Source organism: Lissotriton helveticus, chromosome 1_1 (genome assembly GCF_964261635.1).
Source record: "Lissotriton helveticus chromosome 1_1, aLisHel1.1, whole genome shotgun sequence".
Classification (NCBI taxonomy): domain Eukaryota; kingdom Metazoa; phylum Chordata; class Amphibia; order Caudata; family Salamandridae; genus Lissotriton; species Lissotriton helveticus.
Window position 1 is genome coordinate 1,107,800,522 of NC_136057.1, and position 16,596 is coordinate 1,107,817,117.

Here is a 16,596-nt window from a genome sequence, read left to right on the forward strand (position 1 = left end):
AGAATCCCCTATTGGCCCTAATGAGGTAGACACAGCGTCGCTCACCTCATTACAGGTTGTAGGCGTGATAGAGTTTGCATCTGGATAAACTGGTGAGCCAACTGTAGCAATTGTGCCTAAAGAAGATCTTTTGTTTCGTTGTGGGTCCAATGATAGGCGGCGCTCGGTTATCTGAATTTCTTTTTCCAAAACGGATGTTGCCCTTAATAAAAAATTGGTCTCACGTCCCCACAACGCTGCTGCATTGGAGGGCTCCCATCCTCTTCCCCTCATGCTTACTCATCTTGATATTGAAATCCAAACCCGAACAGTCAACTATACTCAAAAAATAATTGTGCTGTATATGTACTGGATTAACAAGACTGACCTTGCTGAATGATCGGGTTTAGAGGGTGGGCCCAGCCCGTCCTCATCCGGTCTCCGACGGGCTCAGACGGGCACACCCTTGGCCTGGGCTTCGCCCGCGTGCGTTCCGCGAAGTGGGAGCGGCGAGCTGCTGATGTAGGCTTCAGTAAGGAGGCACAGGTGCGGGGCACAACCTCCGGCCTTCCTGGGACTTGCAGTCCCTTCTCAAACTGATACAGCGTCCTCCTCACAGGGCGAGCTGCTGATGTAGGCTGCAGCAAGGAGGCACAGGTACGGGACACAACCTCTGTCGGGACCCTTGAATCAGGGGTGGCATTGGTTTTACATAAATCCTATCAGCCTGCACGTTCTTGGTCCGATAGAATACGATTTCGGAATTCCAAGATGGCCGCCGCCTGTGTTCAGGGGTTGGCTGTCTAGTGTTTTGTTCCCGAGGGAGCTGAGTCCAGGTGATGCGCGCGCCTAATGAGATCTGCGCACTTCGCCAGAGTATTAGCCATGAGGAGTCGAGTTTCTTAGGAGTTCGTGACTGAATTTTGGAAATTAGTTACTTTAGCGAAAAACGCTTGTGAAGGTATTAGCGTTTCGTTCTAGAAAAAGTGTCAACCCTCGAGAACTGTAGCAAGGTTCGTTTCTTGAAGAAATAAGATATTACCTGACAGGAAAGTCGGAAGGCCTTTCAGTGCAACTACCGGCGACCGTAGAACAATACGGGGAACGACGTCTTACCTGTTTCCAGCGTCGTGTTCGCAACAGTACAAACCAACGAGCAGAACCTGTGAAGGAAAACGACAAGTTCAGAGCTAAGTGTCAAGAAGCCTAATTCAATTAACGTTAAGGTCATTGTGAATTGAGATATATGCAAAAACGTCTCCAAAACAATATGAGAGAGTAAGGGTATTAGACCATGTGTAAGGTGGGAACTCCTGGTCCCCTACTCCAGTATTAAACAACAAATGGAGGAGTACCCCCTGGAAGAGTAACAGAGAGAAGCTCTGTACCTGGAGCTTAAGGCTCAATGGAGCACAGTGTGCCCAACCTTATAGCAGGACAAAGCATGTCCTTTTTGAAGACCCCTCACTCACCAACCTGGTTGGTGACATGCTTCATCATCGGGGTCCCACCCCGAAGGCCGAGTGCCAACAGGGTGTGCTGCGACGCCTGACTACAGTGGAGCGGGTTTTCTCTTTTTTATATGTGCAATGACTGTACAAAGTGATAAGTGTTTTAAAAAGGGGACAATACTACTCACTGCAAGACTTTGTTCTTGAGTGATTGAACCCCCATAAAATAAAGTTTGACACCTATGTCTAATTAGGTAGACTTTGATGTCTGAGACGTGTAGTGTTTTTAAAAATAGCGACGTGTGCTATGTGATTTTAAAATTAGGTCTACACGTTTCAACCTTCTTGCGATTGTGGGTTTTCGTCAGGACCAATGCAGGTGACCTGGGCGGTGCGCACACGCTAAGGTGCGCCCTGCCCTCGATCACGTGAAAAAGATGGGCCCACAAACTTGTGGATCTAAAAAAAATATAAAAGTCTTCTCCCCACTCCGGAAGAAAAACCTGTAAAGGGAAAAAGGGGGGGGGGGGTTGGGATCACGTAAACAAGTAGACAGACGTTTGTTTGTAGACTCAGCATATATTGTGCTCATAGAAGTGAGTAGCAGACATAACTGTCTGGCTGTTGACCCATGCTTGTTGCTAGTATAGCACCAGAACACATTTTAATGCGGGGTGGAGGTGCAATAGTGTACTTAGCAGTGCATCGGTGGTAAATTCCCCAGGGCAACTCAAGGAGATTGATTGTCCAAGTATTTGTATGGGAGACTGAGTGTGTGTGTGGCTGGCTGGGAGGTGTGTGACTCTGTGCAGATCAATGTGTACTTATATCAATGATCAATGATTGTATAACAAGGTAAGTATGTGTTAGTATATGTTTGAAAATATAAGGTGCTCTATGTTTAACTGTATAGACAAGAAAATGGAAGTGTGATTGATTCTTTACAGGACTGACTAGGTGTGTGAGTAACTCCATGGATGAGTGGCAGAGTGTGAGTGTCTGTATAGGTGTATGAGTGCATATGATAGTGTTGTAAAGATGAGTGATTGTATGTATGAATGATTGTATGGGTGAATGAGTGAATGTGTGTGTAGACGTAGGAATCAGTGAGTACATATGTAGTAACTAGTATTGGTGTGTCAATGGTTTCAAAAATTATACTCTGTATTTAACACTGGGTGAAACAGAGGTTATATTAAAATATGAGGAGATGCATTGTATTGTCACATGAATGATATCATCAGTGATGTGGTCATTGATGTCAAATGAGATGTCATCAGTGATGTCATCAGTGATGTCACTGACCATGTCATGAATGATGTAATATGTGACATCATCAGCAGTGGATTGCGGGTGCGCGATATATAGTTAGTGCAACTAACTATATATGGAATTTCAATGGTTTTGTGTGAGTAAAATAAGGTTTTTTAAATGCTAATTCCTAACTATATATGGTCTATAACCTATGGTTTTTTCAGTGAATTTTCAAGGTTTTGTAAATGCTAATTCCTAACTATATATGATCTATAACCTATGGTTTTTTCAGTGAATTTCAATGGTTTTTTAATAGCAAATATCATAAGCTGTCGAATGTCAAGTACGTGGTAAGTGAAAACATTTTCGTGTTTATGCACACTGATCTGCTTTGAATGGTGCCCCCCCCCCTCATTTCTATTAGGAGTACTCTCTCTTTGCACATAGTGAAGGGTAGTTAACGCAGGCCTTTGCCCCCGTTGTAATACGTCGTGCCTGCTTCTCTCTCCATTTGATTGATTGTTATCCAAGTATTTACTGTTTTAGAATTGGTTCTCTTTGGTTCATTCTCTATTTACAAACAAACACAGAGTCGCAATACTCTGTTTAGTCTTTGCAGATAACGAAAAATCGTGTAAAAAGAAAAGGAATCGAGCAAAATCAGTAGGCCACTAACGGGATCTCTTTTTGACCTCGCTAAAATAGAAACATTAGGAACAACCCCTCATGACAAATACAAAACAAGTGAAATGAACTGAACTCCACACAATGATGGCTGCAAAACAGCTCGGCTCCGCCACCCACCCCGCCCAAAATAACGATAAAGAGCGGCTGCCATGATTGGTTGCGGAATGGCCACGACGGAGCTACGAAATGGTACTGCTCTCATGCTAACCCCAGCTTCAGTCTGAAACATCCAGAAACACTGTAGACTACCAATTCGATCAGTTCCGGTAGCGCCCCAATGTAACCCGGTAGAGAAGAACTAGCCCTCCCCTCTTTGACTGATGGTTCTTGTTGCCTGTCCCTTCTGTTGTCATTTAACAGAACTATTTAGCCTGCTGAAAGGGGTTGTGTTCCGACCGCTGGTTGGTGGAGACATTTTGACTATATTCTGGACCTGCGTTGTCGCGTAATGCGTCATATGACGCGCCGCATTAGCGCATCCGGAAGTCATCCGGGGCGCGCAGCGCGTAACGTAAGCATAACAAGTCATGTGACTTGTTAATAAAACTTTTCATTGGTTCATTTTACTTTTCTTATTCTAATGATGAAAGGCTTGGTCATATGACCTAAAAATTACGCTTTTTATTACTTCCGAACATTATTTTTTCTTAAATATATGTTATAATGTTCCAGGCTAATGTACTTTCCCGGAAAATTTACAACTGTTCTGCAAGTAAAATATATTCTTTTTTCGAGAAAAAGAGCGTTTCTTCGTCCCATGACGGAGCCGTTGAGCAAAAGAGGGTCGACCTGCTGTCTTAGTCGCCGATACGCCTGAATATGAGATTCTTATCGATCACTTTATGTTGCAGGAATAGAAAACACAACAGCCCTTGACCATTTATCTTTACTGCGTTCCTTCGTATTATACCTTTTACCCTTCATGTAATTGGTCTGCTTTATTTCACTTGCCTTTTAATGATTCTAAAACAGTGACTATTATTAAAAACTTTACCAATGTATCTACTACTACCATGTTTTCTTTTAAAAACCTTTATTGTGAAAATGTCATTATACAAATACGAGCCTATAACCACGTGGGCCGGCCACGGAGCAAACTGTAATCGTATATGATGAGTAGACATTTACACTGTAGAGGAACGTAACGGGCGGGCCATTAGGTTGCAAGAACTAAGGTGTCTAACAGTTACGGAATCGGTGGACGTACATTTTATAATTAAAATACGACAGGGCCAGTTACAATAAAATTATCTAGATATACATTTGCGGGCAAGTACCATGGGTGACGTTAATTCGAACTTTCAATAGTACAGTAATCAATAACACATCAGAACTTAATATCAATAGGGATGTCGAAATATTCAATCAATTCTCGTCCCCGCCCGCCATGTGCTTCAAAACTGCATACGTATCTCGTGATTTCAAGGTTCTGCAACCAGTACACAACAAGGAGTTACGAGTCCCATTTATTCCGGCGCCATTTTGGGCGAGGACGGGCAGGTCCAGGATATAGTCAAAATGTCTCTACCAACCATCGACTATGATGATGTTCATATGCTGTATTTATTAGAGTAACACTCATCTGTCCACATGAAATTAATTTGCCACAATCTAAACATGTCATTTTAATCTTTTCAAAGTTCTTCTAAATATTTGGGACCGTTTCCCTTGCCTCTGATGCTGTCAGTGCCACTTCTTTGATGAATGTACTAGCAGGTCAGGGGTTCTCCTCCAAATCTCTCTTTTATGCAGCACTATAATTAATTGGTGCCACCTCTCCATATGACGATGCATGGTATAGTTACCATAACTATATTTTTTTTTCGGTTCCTCTGGAGAGTTCATCGTGGCAGATGAAGCGTGTAACGTACCGGGCATTTACCTTTTTTTGCATGTACAGGAAAGGAAAAAAAAATCGAGCGTCCGAGTTCTAAGGTGTCCCAGGGCCATTTTAGTGGACCAGGCCCAAATCCAAAGAACAGGCCGCCATTTTGAGAGTCCTGTTGCAGCCGCCTGTCGCTGTAGCATCAAGAGCAGCCGAAACTCAGCTGAATGGCAACTGAAACGGTAAAGGGGCGCCCCACTACAGCAGACGAGCCTCCACCTAGGAAGGCCCGTTCACGCCGCCTCCCCCCCCTCCCCTTCGGGCACCCCACGCCGTTATTCGGAGCAGTATTGTAGGATGGCCACACCAGTGCGGCAACTTGCTAGACATCACCTCGGTGGTAACCGAATCTCAACGCCTTGTGGTGTCTTCTATTCAGAAAACATTGTTATGCTGCCTTCGACCTATTCGCCGCAAGTGCGCACACAACTCAACTGCATAGCTTGCTAGACACCACCTCGGTGCCATCCGGATCTTGGAATCTCAGCGCCTTTTGGTGTCTTCTCTTCAGAAAATATTGTTGCGCTGCCTTTGGCCCCATTCGCACATCGGTCCGCTACTGACGCCATCTCACAGGCTAATGGGGCGCCCCACGCCGAGTTTCAGCATTGTAGGATGACCACACCAGTACAGCAACTTGCTAGACATCACCTCGGTGCCATCCGGATCTCGGCGCCCCACTGCAGATGAAGTGCCTCTCACCTATGAAACCACCACGGTGACATTAGGATCTTGGCGCGTTGTGCTGCCTTCGGCCTATTCGCACATCGGTCCGCTACTGACGCCATCTCACAGGCTAATGGGGCGCCCCACGCCGAGTTTCAGCATTGTAGGATGACCACACCAGTACAGCAACTTGCTAGACATCACCTCGGTGCCATCCGGATCTCGGCGCCCCACTGCAGATGAAGTGCCTCTCAACTATGAAACCACCACGGTGACATCCGGATCTTGGCGCGTTGTGCTGCCTTCGGCCTATTCGCACATCGGTCCGCTACTGACGCCATCTCACAGGCTAATGGGGCGCCCCACGCCGAGTTTCAGCATTGTAGGATGACCACACCAGTACAGCAACTTGCTAGACATCACCTCGGTGCCATCCGGATCTCGGCGCCCCACTGCAGATGAAGTGCCTCTCAACTATGAAACCACCACGGTGACATCCGGATCTTGGCGCGTTGTGCTGCCTTCGGCCTATTCGCACATCGGTCCGCTACTGACGCCATCTCACAGGCTAATGGGGCGCCCCACGCCGAGTTTCAGCATTGTAGGATGACCACACCAGTACAGCAACTTGCTAGACATCACCTCGGTGCCATCCGGATCTCGGCGCCCCACTGCAGATGAAGTGCTCTCAACTATGAAACCACCACGGTGACATCCGGATCTTGGCGCGTTGTGCTGCCTTCGGCCTATTCGCACATCGGTCCGCTACTGACGCCATCTCACAGACTAATGGGGCGCCCCACGCCGAGTTTCAGCATTGTAGGATGACCACACCAGTGCACCTTACTAGACACCACCTCGGTGCCATCCGGATCTTGGCATCTCAGCGCCTTGTGGTGTCTTCTATTCAGAAAATATTCTTGCGCTACCTTTGCCCCATTCACACATCGGTCCGCTACTGACGCCATCTCACAGGCTAATATGGCGCCCCACGCCGAGTTTCAGCATTGTAGGATGACCACACCAGTACAGCAACTTGCTAGACATCACCTCGGTGCCATCCGGATCTTGGCATCTCAACGCCTAGTGGTGTCAGTCAGAAAATATTGTTGCGCTGCCTTTGGCCCCATTCGCACATCAGTCCGCTACTGACACCATCTCACAGGCCAACAGGGCGCCCCACGCCGACTTTTACCATTGTAGGATGGCCACACCAGTGCCACAACTTGCTAGACACCACCTCGGTGCCATCCGGATCTTGGCATCTCAGCGCCTTGTGGTGTCTTCTATTCCGAAAATATTGTTGCGCTGCCTTTGGCCCCATTCGCACATCGGTCCGCTACTGCCGCCATCTCACAGGCCAACGAGGCGCCCCACGCCGACTTTCAACATTGTAGGATGGCCACACCAGTGCGGCAACTTACTAGACACCACCTCGGTGCCATCCGGATCTTGGCGCGTTGTGCTGCCTTCGGCCTATTCGCACATCGGTCCGCTACTGACGCAAACTCACAGGCCAACGGGGCGCCACACGCCGACTTTCAACATTGTAGGATGGCCACACCAGTGCTGCAACTTGCTGGACACCACCTCGGTGCCATCCGGATCTTGGCGCGTTGTATTGCCTTCTGCCTATTCGCACATCGGTCCGCTACTGACGCCGCCTCACGTGCCAACGTATTTTCTCCGCATTTTATACCCTATGCCGCATAACAGGTCATGTGACTTGTTTATAAAACTTTTCATTGGTTCATTTTACTTTTGGTTTCCTAATGATGGAAGGCTTGATCATATGACCTAAAAACAACACTTTTCATTGGATGAAAACTTTTTTTTTTTCCCAAACGATGAAAGCCCCACCTTGTTTCTGGATGTTTCAGACTGAAGCTGGCGTCAGCATGAGAGCACCACCATCTCGTAGCTCCGTCGTGGTCATTCCGCGAGCAATCATGGCAACCGCTCCCCACCAGAAGCCTACAGGAGTCGGGGGCCCCCAAAACTTTTGATGAATCCTCAAGGCGGAGGGGACGCTTTCGAGAATGGGGTCCAAGACCTAGCAGACAAGCGTCCGATTTCCAAGGTGTCCCAGGGCCATTTCAGTGGACCAGGCCCAAAAAGGAAACAGCCTGCCGCCATTTTGAGAGTCCTGTGACAGCCGCCTATCGCTGCACCGCAAGAGTGGGCGCAACTCAGCTGAATTGCGGCTTTTGACACAGTGGACCAAAAACGGACGGAATGGCAACTGAAACGGTAAAGGGTCACCCCACTACAACAGATGACACTCCACCTGGAGAGGCCCGTTCACGCCGCCTCCCCCGGGGCGCCCCACGCCGTTATTCGGACCAGCATTGTAGGATACCAAAACCAGTGCGGCAACTTACTGGACATCACCTTGGTGCCATCGTTCTGCTGCCTTGGAACTATTCGCACAACAGTTTGCTACTGATGACCCACCCCCCGCGACGCCCCACGCCGGAAATCTGGACGTTGTGCTGCGTTTGGACTATTCGCACAGCCGACCGCTACTTCGTTGTTTTTCCCTAAAAATGTTTATATGTTATTACTATTTTTGTTTTCTTGTATATATTTATAAGTTATTAAAGTTTTATAATCTTACTACTTTGTCGGAGTGCTATATATTTTTAATGTGACACATAATTGTAAAAACTTTGATGTACAAAGAGTCATCCCTGGAATCTTCCGCTTCAGGCTCGGTCCCCTCCCCAATCACAATACAGGATGGTTTTCAGATAATAGGAACGCGTCTGCTGTGACGGATCTCATCGAGTGTGGGCCTTGATCTACTATAACTCCTTTGAAGAGGGGTGATTCTTTACAGCTGGGGCCATAAACTACATCTGCAGGGCTAGCTGATACCCTAGGACCGGCCTGGACAATCGGACACAGAGGAAAAGGAGTGTCAGAGGGTGCGGTAGTGAATAGGGCGAAAGGGAGGTGTCGGGCGGGCACAGGGTGTGATTCTCAGGGAAGAGCAGCGCAGATGGGGGGAGGTTTATTACCCATGCATAAGACAGAGAGCGGGGGTGACCACTGCCTGGGGGAGATGCTTGCGAGGGTGGGGAGCCATGCTAAGGATCGACAGCGTGCACAGAGTGGGTCTGGTCAAGGCATCTAAAATGGCTGCCGTGCACGACAAAAGTGTGGCATTTGAAAAAAGACAAGATGGCGCAGACAATGTTTTTCAACACTTCCTGATTTCCTTCGAATCGAACGTTAACAGACGTTGGGGCATATTACCAAAGTTAAGCGATATTTATCCCTAACGATGCTTAGCAACGATTTTTTTACCGCTAAGCATCGTCAGAAATTATCGCAGATAAACCTTGCTATTATCAAGGTTTATCGCAAATACGATAAAAAACGATCGCAATGCATTAATATCGCTGAAAACTCAGCGATATTCATGCATTACCGAGCTAATGCTCTTAGCCATGTTATCCACCTCCCATTGGATAACATGGCTAAGAACTGCTCAGGGCAGGTGCTAGCTTTTGGAGATATTCACGCTTATCTCGAATATTTCCAAAAGTTGATAATAGGAGATAGCGATGTTAGCGACTGTTTCCAGTCGCTAACATCTTGGCATGCCCACTTTGCATGTCATTAGTGATAAATATCACTCACATGCAAAGTGGGGCCCAAGATGGTCGCTATCTCCTACTAGCCGTCGCTAACTGGTGTTAGCAACAGCTAGGTAATACAGATAGAATTTTATCTCCGCGAAGCGGAGCGCTGTTACAGATATATATCTTTTTTTTAACGTTAATTTCTCAAAATCCACTGAAGCACATATATTGAGACCTAGCAAAGGCACATCGAGCTACCAGTCCCTACAATTTTGCCAAGTTTCGTGCAAATCCATTCAGCCGTTCAATTATTATAATTTTTTTTTTTTTGCCCCGCGGGGCCCTTTTAAAACCTCCACATCAAACCTAAGAGGTCAAGGAGGATCTACTATGCCCCCTTATGGTCATTTGCCCCTTCGCTTTGGCCTCCTCTTGTCTCTCGATCCTACCGAGAGACAAGATGGCGGCCGCTACGGACTGTTTGCAATGTTTACAGACGCCGGAGAACCAATCAGCTTCGCAAACCTCCGTTACGCGAAGCGGAGCGCTGTTACAGATATATATCTTTTTTTGAACGTTAATTTCTCAAAATCCACTGGAGCACATATATTGAGACCTAGCAAAGGCACATCGGGCTACCAGTCCCTAATATTTTACCAAGTTTCGTGCAAATCCATTCAGCCGTTTTATTATTATTATTATTTTTTTTTGCCCCGCGGGACCCTTTTAAAACCTCCACATCAAACCTAGGGGGTCAGCGAGGATCTACTATGCCCCCTTATGGTCATTTGCCCCTTCGCTTTGGCCTCCTCTTGTCTCTCGATCCTACCAAGAGACAAGATGGCGGCCGCTACGGACTGTTTGGAATGTTCACAGACGCCGGAGAACCAATCAGCTTCGCTTCACAAAGCTCCATACCGCGAAAAGTCCGCAAACCGGAGCGCTGCCCGCTCCGCTGTTACAGATATATATCTTTTTTTGAACGTTAATTTCTCAAAATCCACTGGAGCACATATATTGAGACCTAGCAAAGGCACATCGGGCTACCAGTCCCTACAATTTTGCCAAGTTTCGTGCAAATCCATTCAGCCGTTCGGGCTAAAAGTGAGGCCAACCGCCCTATGGAAAACTCAATGTTAAAAACACGTTTTGGGACCCCCCTTTTTTCTCGGCCCCCCCTTGACGAACCCCCCCAAATTTTTAAGGGCTGCTCAGAAACAAAATGTGCCATTTTCCTGAAAATTTCAGCCAATTCCGTCCACAAACGCCAAAGTTATTAGACATAGAATTTTCAAAAATCCCATAGAGAAAAAATCCTAACTATATATACCTACTGGCGACCGCCAGTAGGTAATATATATATATATATATATATATTATATACACACACAATATATCACACTAATAAGTAAGCAAATGCAACTGTTAACTGCATGGAATACAAAATAAAAGCAGATAATAATATAGAATGAAATACAGGTAGATAATAATATGATGGACATCCACTGCAAGAAATCAGAAAGCTATATATACACTAAATGCATTAGATGATTTCAACCACTGAAGACTTGAATGAGCACACAGACACACTCAAACATCACAATGAAAACACCTCAGATAATTATAACCACTGGACACTTGAATGTGCACCCAGACACACTCACACACCACAAAGTCAATACTCAAAGATAAAACACCTCACCCACTGCAAACAATGCATTCTTAGCCCGCTCCAGACTGGGGGTTTCACAGCTGGGGTTAAGAGCCTCAGCAAATAGGATTCTGCCACTGAAGGAGGCGTGTCCATCCCCATTCAAATTACAAAAATCCCAGTTTCCAAGTCAACAAACCTCAGCTTTATAATCTCAAAGCACACTAAAGGTTTCAAAGAGGACCTCCACTGCGCCAAGGAAACTTACTGGAGTAGGCCACTCTCCATGCAAGCATTCCAAAGGCAAAAGAGTTCTCACGTTCCTTCTGCGCCCTCACATGTTCTAGCCTCCTATCTAAACGAAGCTTACAAAACTCTTCAGCAGTACAGAAAACAATCTCCAAGTACAAAACAACCTTGAGCATGAATAGCCTAAACAACTTGAGTAATCTGGGGGACTGCCTGTGTGCGCCAAAGCTCAAACTAGATAGTCAGAATTCAAGATGGCATTAAGGCATTTCAAAGCCATTAGTAAGAACTTCATAATACTTCCCAATGTACAGCACAATGCACATTTGAGCACCACTGCAAATATCACTGCACTTCGAGACCAAGAAGTACATTCCACACCTCTATCATACTTTCAAATGCACATCCCACACTTTCTGTTCCTGGCAAGGCCGGTCCACTCAGTGAAAGCTCTCCATTCTAAAACGACAAAGTTACACAAAATAAATTTTCAAGGAAAAAAGCACATGCAGGAAACATGATGTCATACATTCAAACTAGGATGAAGTCAATTAAAATAATGGTAGTCAAAGTTCTTCACATAGGCTTTATATATCTGAGTGCCTCTGGCACTACAGAAACCCTTTCCTGTACACCCCAAGCAAATTGTGGGCTATTTGTTTCCCTAGGTAAGAGAGGAATTTGTGAATTTTTGGGGATGTTCACAAACTTTCAAGTCTAACCATACCGTGGAACTTCCACTTGGAGTGGGATTAGCAGGTGCTGATACCTCGCACTAATGGCATAAAAATCAACACGTGTAAATCTGCTTATGCTTGCCAGGATTTCATTCAAGAACTTCAAGCAGGCAGACATAAGGTAAATCAGGCTGTAAACAAGTGTACATTTACAGCGAAATTTACTTTTGACAATAGGCTCCATTAAGTCTTTGGAGTGCTTATACTTAAAAGTGGACCAAAAGACTAGAGTAGTGTGGGCTTGTGGTTTCGGCTTGTGAGGCGAGAGTCCAACTGGCACAATTTACTTTTCTTTAACCACGATTTCATGAGAGGAGGATAACAAACTCTTCTGATCTTTACTGACTAACAGCCTCAGCATATGACTGAGCAAAAACCATTTTGTAACTAATTTCATTTAAAGTAGGTATACTGTTTTTTCGAATCGGTGCCTAGCTTCCATCTCTCTAGGATATCCAGCTAAATACCTTGAATTATTCATGCAAAACTCTTTGGAAGGCTTTTCCTTTAACAGAAGCCTTGCTCTTCTAGAACACAACCGACTGAATCATCATTTACTGTACTAAATGTAAAGCATTCTGTCCTGAAGGCCAAAACTTTGTTATAACCGTACTTTCTTTACACTTTCCTGTATGTGGATCTTTTGCAGCTGTGAGGAAGATGCTTTTTTATCATGATGTTTTGATCTCAAATGCTGGTGACCAGCTTATAAGATGTTTTTCAAGCTAGTTTATCTTGCAAAATGGCTAAAAGATGTCGACAAAAAGCTGTGATATCCTTCAGTTTTTCTGTACTTTATAAATGCTCATGGTAAATTGAGATCCAACCCTTCAAGCTAAATATAAAAATAGATGTATACGTATCAAACCAGCCTATAAAGGTACATATGGCTACACAGTTCATACATTTAGGTTTTGACAATGTGAAAAGATAAATTCACTATACATATGGAATACATTTTGTACTAATATGACTACTCTTTTTCTATTACAGGGAACACATCTATCCTTACAACAGTATGTGCAATCGTTGGACTGCTGACTATTTTCTTTTTTGGACTTAAGATAATTACTATGGTCTTACACTGCCAACAGAACAGAAAAACATACCCAAAAGGGCAGAATTCATGGTGAACCCTAAATGTTATATACTGATTCTCAACCATACAATTTACTTCTGTAGTGTTTAAAGCAGATTCTTCGTGCTCTTTGTGTCATTATTACACGTTTTATCTCATTCGTTGCTCATATAAAAGATTAGATTATATCCATTCGGATGGGTTATTTCTTTCTTTGCTTGCAGCAAATCATTCCCAAGTATACAGCGAAAGTGCTCATCATTGGTACAAGTGCAATCTAATGACTTTTTTCATTAAAGACACTACTCTGAAGTGCACTGTCAAATACTTAGTGTGCCCTTTTTTATATACATTTGGGTTTCATATGCAACGTAAATATAACTGCATAAGGAAAATAAAGATTGTCTTTTGTTGCTGAAAATAACACATGTAATAGAGGAAATCAAATACATTTTTGTGATGTAACCGCCCAATACATTATTAGATCAGTTTTCACGTTAAAGGATTTTTCTATTTTCTAGAAAACCACTTGGAGAAAGTTGATTCTTTTAATGGGTGTTCTGAGTAAAATGTATGGATGCAATTAATAATCTGAAATGTACCAAGACCGTCAGTAAATCTAAATTGCATGATAATTAGCAAACTGATTGGTGGACATATTTTTTGACAGAAAGGATTGTGTCAAGAATCCTCAACAAACTTGCCCCTTTAAGATATAGATCTTCAGAGCAGGTTCAGATTTTGAGGTTATCCGCACCAAAAACACTGTAAAGGCCACCTATAGTGGTTAATGTGAAAAACTTGCGTTGTGTTCATCTGATGCGGAACTATCTCTCTTGGAAATAGGTTCGGTTCCCTGTTCTACATACACTAAGTTGTCTGAACCAGTATGATACCATGGACTCAATCAATGTGCGAAAAATTCACAGGCAGGTAAAATCAGGAGTTCCAAAACAGTACTTTAGATAACGACCAGGACACTCTGGGGAACAGATGAAAATGGTACAGCAGAACTACCTCTGTAAGAATATACACGAATGATGCTTTGCACCAGGAACTCTATTTGCGAATTTAATAAGATAGCAGGACTTTAGAGTATTAAAAAGCAGAATGGGAAAGGAGCAGCTCAAAGATTTTTTTCCCTCATATTTATAATTCAACATTAGCAGTTTACCCATTTAAATGACTATTTAAGACACTGAATTGGGGACAGAAATGTCATAGGATTACTGGCTAGAAATGTGCTTGTAGCTCCCTCTAGATTGATATATTCGCAATACAAAGAAAATGGATACAAGATTATTATTATGAGATGGTATTTAAGTCATGTTTGGGTCCTTAGAGACAAGCTAGAGGGAATGCAGTGAACCGAGCACCATGACACATGTAGTACTGTCAAACTTTTCTGGTGGAAGATCCGCTCCTAGATTAAAGATATAACAGAAATGTAAATGGTTGCGGACCCCTTAATCTTGCTATTAGATACAGTGAACGAGATTTAGACTATCTCTTACTACATTAACGAGAAGGCTCTTGACCCATATGCTATTAGCTGCAAGTCTCACTAGTGCATACCTCTGGAAACTGAAGGCAAAATCAAGTAACAACGCATGACAAAAAGGCAGGATAGCGGGTGCAAAACCCCTGATTTGGAAGTGGGTTTCTAAGCCAGCCAGAAGGTATGTAGTGGTGGTCATGGTCGTGATATCTACTTGATAGTTTTGGTAATGGTTTTGGTGGTGGAGTTACTTGTCTATTTGAGTGTACTCTTAGTGGTGGAGGTCTTAATGGTTAAGCTAATAGTGGTACTCTCAGTGCTGATGACTATGATCTTGGAAGATGTGCTGATGGTGGATTCGATGATCTCGGTGCTATTGGTTGTGTTGTTGCTGGTTGTCTTGTTGATGTTTTTGGGGAGCTATTGGTGATAATGGTCTGAATGATTTTGGTGGTAATGGTCATATAACAATGTTGATCTAGTTGGTGGTGATCCTGGTGTCTTGGTTACAGGCTTGGTGATGGTTTTCATGGAGGTGGTAGCGGATGATAATTTTGTCTTGGTACTGGCATTCTTAGAACTGGCCCTGTTTGATTTTTTTATTTATTTGGGTGGTAAGGGACTAGATGGTGGTGATGGGCATCTTAGTGTTTGTGCTCTTGTTCTTTGTAATGGTATAAACGACAAGGGGACCCGTCTAGGTAGTTGAGGACCTCGGGTAGTCAATGAGTATTCAGAAAAACAACGGTCCTTAACTTATACAGATAAGATTCAAAAACAATGAACATAGGCTTAAATAAGGACTATGTATCTTCACTCCAATGTCCAGCCGGACAGAGGAATTTTTATTTTTGGAATAAAGGCAAGATAGGTATATAAAAGACACAACACAGATATACAACTGGGCACAAGCCTGTACCAAGTAAGGGAGAAGTGAGAACAATACAAGGGGAAAATGACAGGCAAACAGAGTGGAGCAACCGGAGGCTTACAAAACAATGCAATCGTGTGTAAGCTCATCCAAACAGTCACTGCAAAACATAATATACAAGTGAAAATTGCAGCACTGTTTAACACAGTCGACGTGACGTTTCGATCCCTATCTCCAAAGAATAAACTGGGATCATCTTCAGGTCTACATTAATTACTATTGCCTGAGTATTTTAAAAAAGGCCTGCTCACTTGTGAAGAGTGAGTCAATTTGGATAGCCTCGTGGTGGGTCACATACATCTGGTAAAGTAAACAGAGAACCTCTTTTGGCTTCTGTGCAGGTATGGCAGCGCGGCAGGACGTCTGTGCGTCGTTCCTGTCAAGGGTTAAGTGCCCTATTAAAGTCGTGGAGTGCCCCGTATATTCTTAGCAATCAAATTACAGAATACAAGCCTGGGCGGCTGGTGGCGCGAGTTGGCTGCGGGTTGTGGCAGTCCGGTTAGCGAATGGTCCTCAATGGGAAGTCTGGGTCGGGCTGCAAGGAGTCCCGTCCGGCTTTGCAACCTTGCTAAGCCGGATAGAAGCATTGATGTGTAAAAATATTGTGATGTTTAGAGATCCATGATTCAGAACATGAAAACTGTAGTATATATGGTGTTTACCTCAAAGCCCGACAGATGTTACCCAAAAATATACTTCAGACAACAAACTGAAAACCTTTTCTAAAACAATAGCAATTGTGTGTCTGACTTAAGTGAATTTAAACAGTAGGTGGTTGGGCTGCTGCGGTTACAGTAACTGAATATTCGGAAGCCCCTGGTGCACCCTCTGAGACACTGCTCCTGATTTCCATCCTTTTTGACTGACACTATATCCTTTCTTACTGAGGTGACCAACGGAGCTCCAGTGATTTAGAATGTTTCTCCACAGAAGAGTACTCCAC

At 44.3% G+C, this 16,596-nt stretch overlaps 1 protein-coding gene across 3 annotated transcripts in view; it reads left to right on the forward strand.

The window, feature by feature from the left end:
• Nucleotides 1-15,642, forward strand: part of LOC144821473 (uncharacterized) — a 616,628-nt gene extending 600,986 nt beyond the window's left edge. For all 3 annotated transcript variants that reach the window (XM_078678562.1, XM_078678582.1, XM_078678572.1), the window contains one exon: nucleotides 13,140-15,642. In XM_078678562.1, coding sequence (XP_078534688.1) covers nucleotides 13,140-13,279 — 140 coding nt within the window. In that variant the 3' untranslated portion in view covers nucleotides 13,280-15,642. The remainder of the gene's footprint in view (nucleotides 1-13,139) is intronic.
• Nucleotides 15,643-16,596: the final 954 nt, after the last annotated feature.